Source organism: Aplysia californica, unplaced genomic scaffold (genome assembly GCF_000002075.1).
Source record: "Aplysia californica isolate F4 #8 unplaced genomic scaffold, AplCal3.0 scaffold00028, whole genome shotgun sequence".
Taxonomy (NCBI): Eukaryota; Metazoa; Mollusca; class Gastropoda; order Aplysiida; family Aplysiidae; genus Aplysia; species Aplysia californica.
This window is the reverse complement of record NW_004797298.1, coordinates 1,795,412-1,796,666: the sequence shown is the minus strand read 5'-3', so window position 1 is coordinate 1,796,666 and position 1,255 is coordinate 1,795,412. Positions and strand designations below refer to the sequence as shown.

General features: G+C 39.4%; 1 protein-coding gene across 1 annotated transcript in view; it reads right to left on the bottom strand.

Annotated features, from left to right (window-relative positions):
- LOC100533406 (inositol trisphosphate receptor) overlaps positions 1-1,255 on the bottom strand; it is a gene marked incomplete in the record, with an annotated part of 124,925 nt that overhangs the window by 107,496 nt on the left and 16,174 nt on the right. Inside the window, 2 exon segments of the mRNA NM_001204689.1 lie at positions 265-271; positions 274-285. Coding sequence (NP_001191618.1) covers positions 265-271; positions 274-285 — 19 coding nt within the window.

Below are 1,255 nucleotides of genomic sequence, written 5' to 3'. Positions count from 1 at the left end.
GAGAGAGAGAGAGAGAGAGAGAGAGAGAGAGAGACAGACAGACAGACAGAGAGACAGAGAGACAGAGAGACAGAGAGAGAGAATGACAACCAGAAGAAAAAAAACAGACGGGCTGAGGAAAAAGTCAGCTTAAAAATAGAGGTCGCACTTTTAAACAGGTCTTGCTGTAGTAGTCAAGTTTTCAATGACACTTTCAGAGAACTCAGATAAAATTAATGCATACGACACACGTCTGAAAACATCATTAAATGGTTGGAGATTTGCCTTCCAAGTAACTGCTCCTCTTTTTAGTTTTAGTAGAGGTATTACGGCGCTCGCAACTACATAAGGTCATATGAGCGCCAGAAGATTAGTGGTGTTACAAGAGAGTAACAAACATAAAAAAAAGAAGAAGGGGAGATAAGGACGATAGATGTTTGATAGGAAAGAAGAAGCAAACCACACCAGAGCACCCGCCTAGCATCCGCCAACCACCCACAATTGCTCCTCTACGTCCTACCCAAAAACTTTAAACAAAACAAAAGCAACAACAACAACAAAACTAAGAGCCTATATAGAGCATTAATAGCTGAGGGTGATTGGAATGGCGAAGCAAGTTCTAATTTTATTGACGAGTTGCAAGTCTCTTTCATATCCGCATAGATCGGACTACGCCGTCTTTTGTCGAGTGACATCGATTAAAATAACAAGAATCTTGAAAATCTTGAATGAGAAATAATAGCCTGCCCGGTGGCAAGGGCACTTATTTTATGGGAATGAACGGTCATGCCTTGGAACAACAATTTTTAAAGCGATCGTTTTCAGGTGTCAGTCGGTTTTTCAGATAGAAGGTTTTAGTTGAGAGACAATAGTATACCATTACTGTATTAGTGCTGTCGATGTTCTTAATATTGTTTAAGTTGCCATAATAGGTCAGCAAGAACGAAAATAACAAGAGGAAGCATAAATCAATATGACCCCATTTTTGTAAGGGACAGATTGAAATAACCTTTATACTGAAAAAATACATATTATACCCTCGTTTGTCACTGCGTTTTATTTTAGTTTGAATTGATTGGGGGTTTTTCTTTCTTGATTCCGATTAGTTTGTCTGTTTATTTTTTGCTTTTTCGTTTGTTTTGGAGGTGCCGTTTTCATGTATTATTTAAGTTGGGGGTGGTGGTTTGTTTTCATTTGGGGAGTTGTGTGTGTGTGTTGCGCGAGCGTGTGTGTGTGTGTGTGTGTGTGTGTGTGTGTGTGTGTGTGTGTGTGTGTG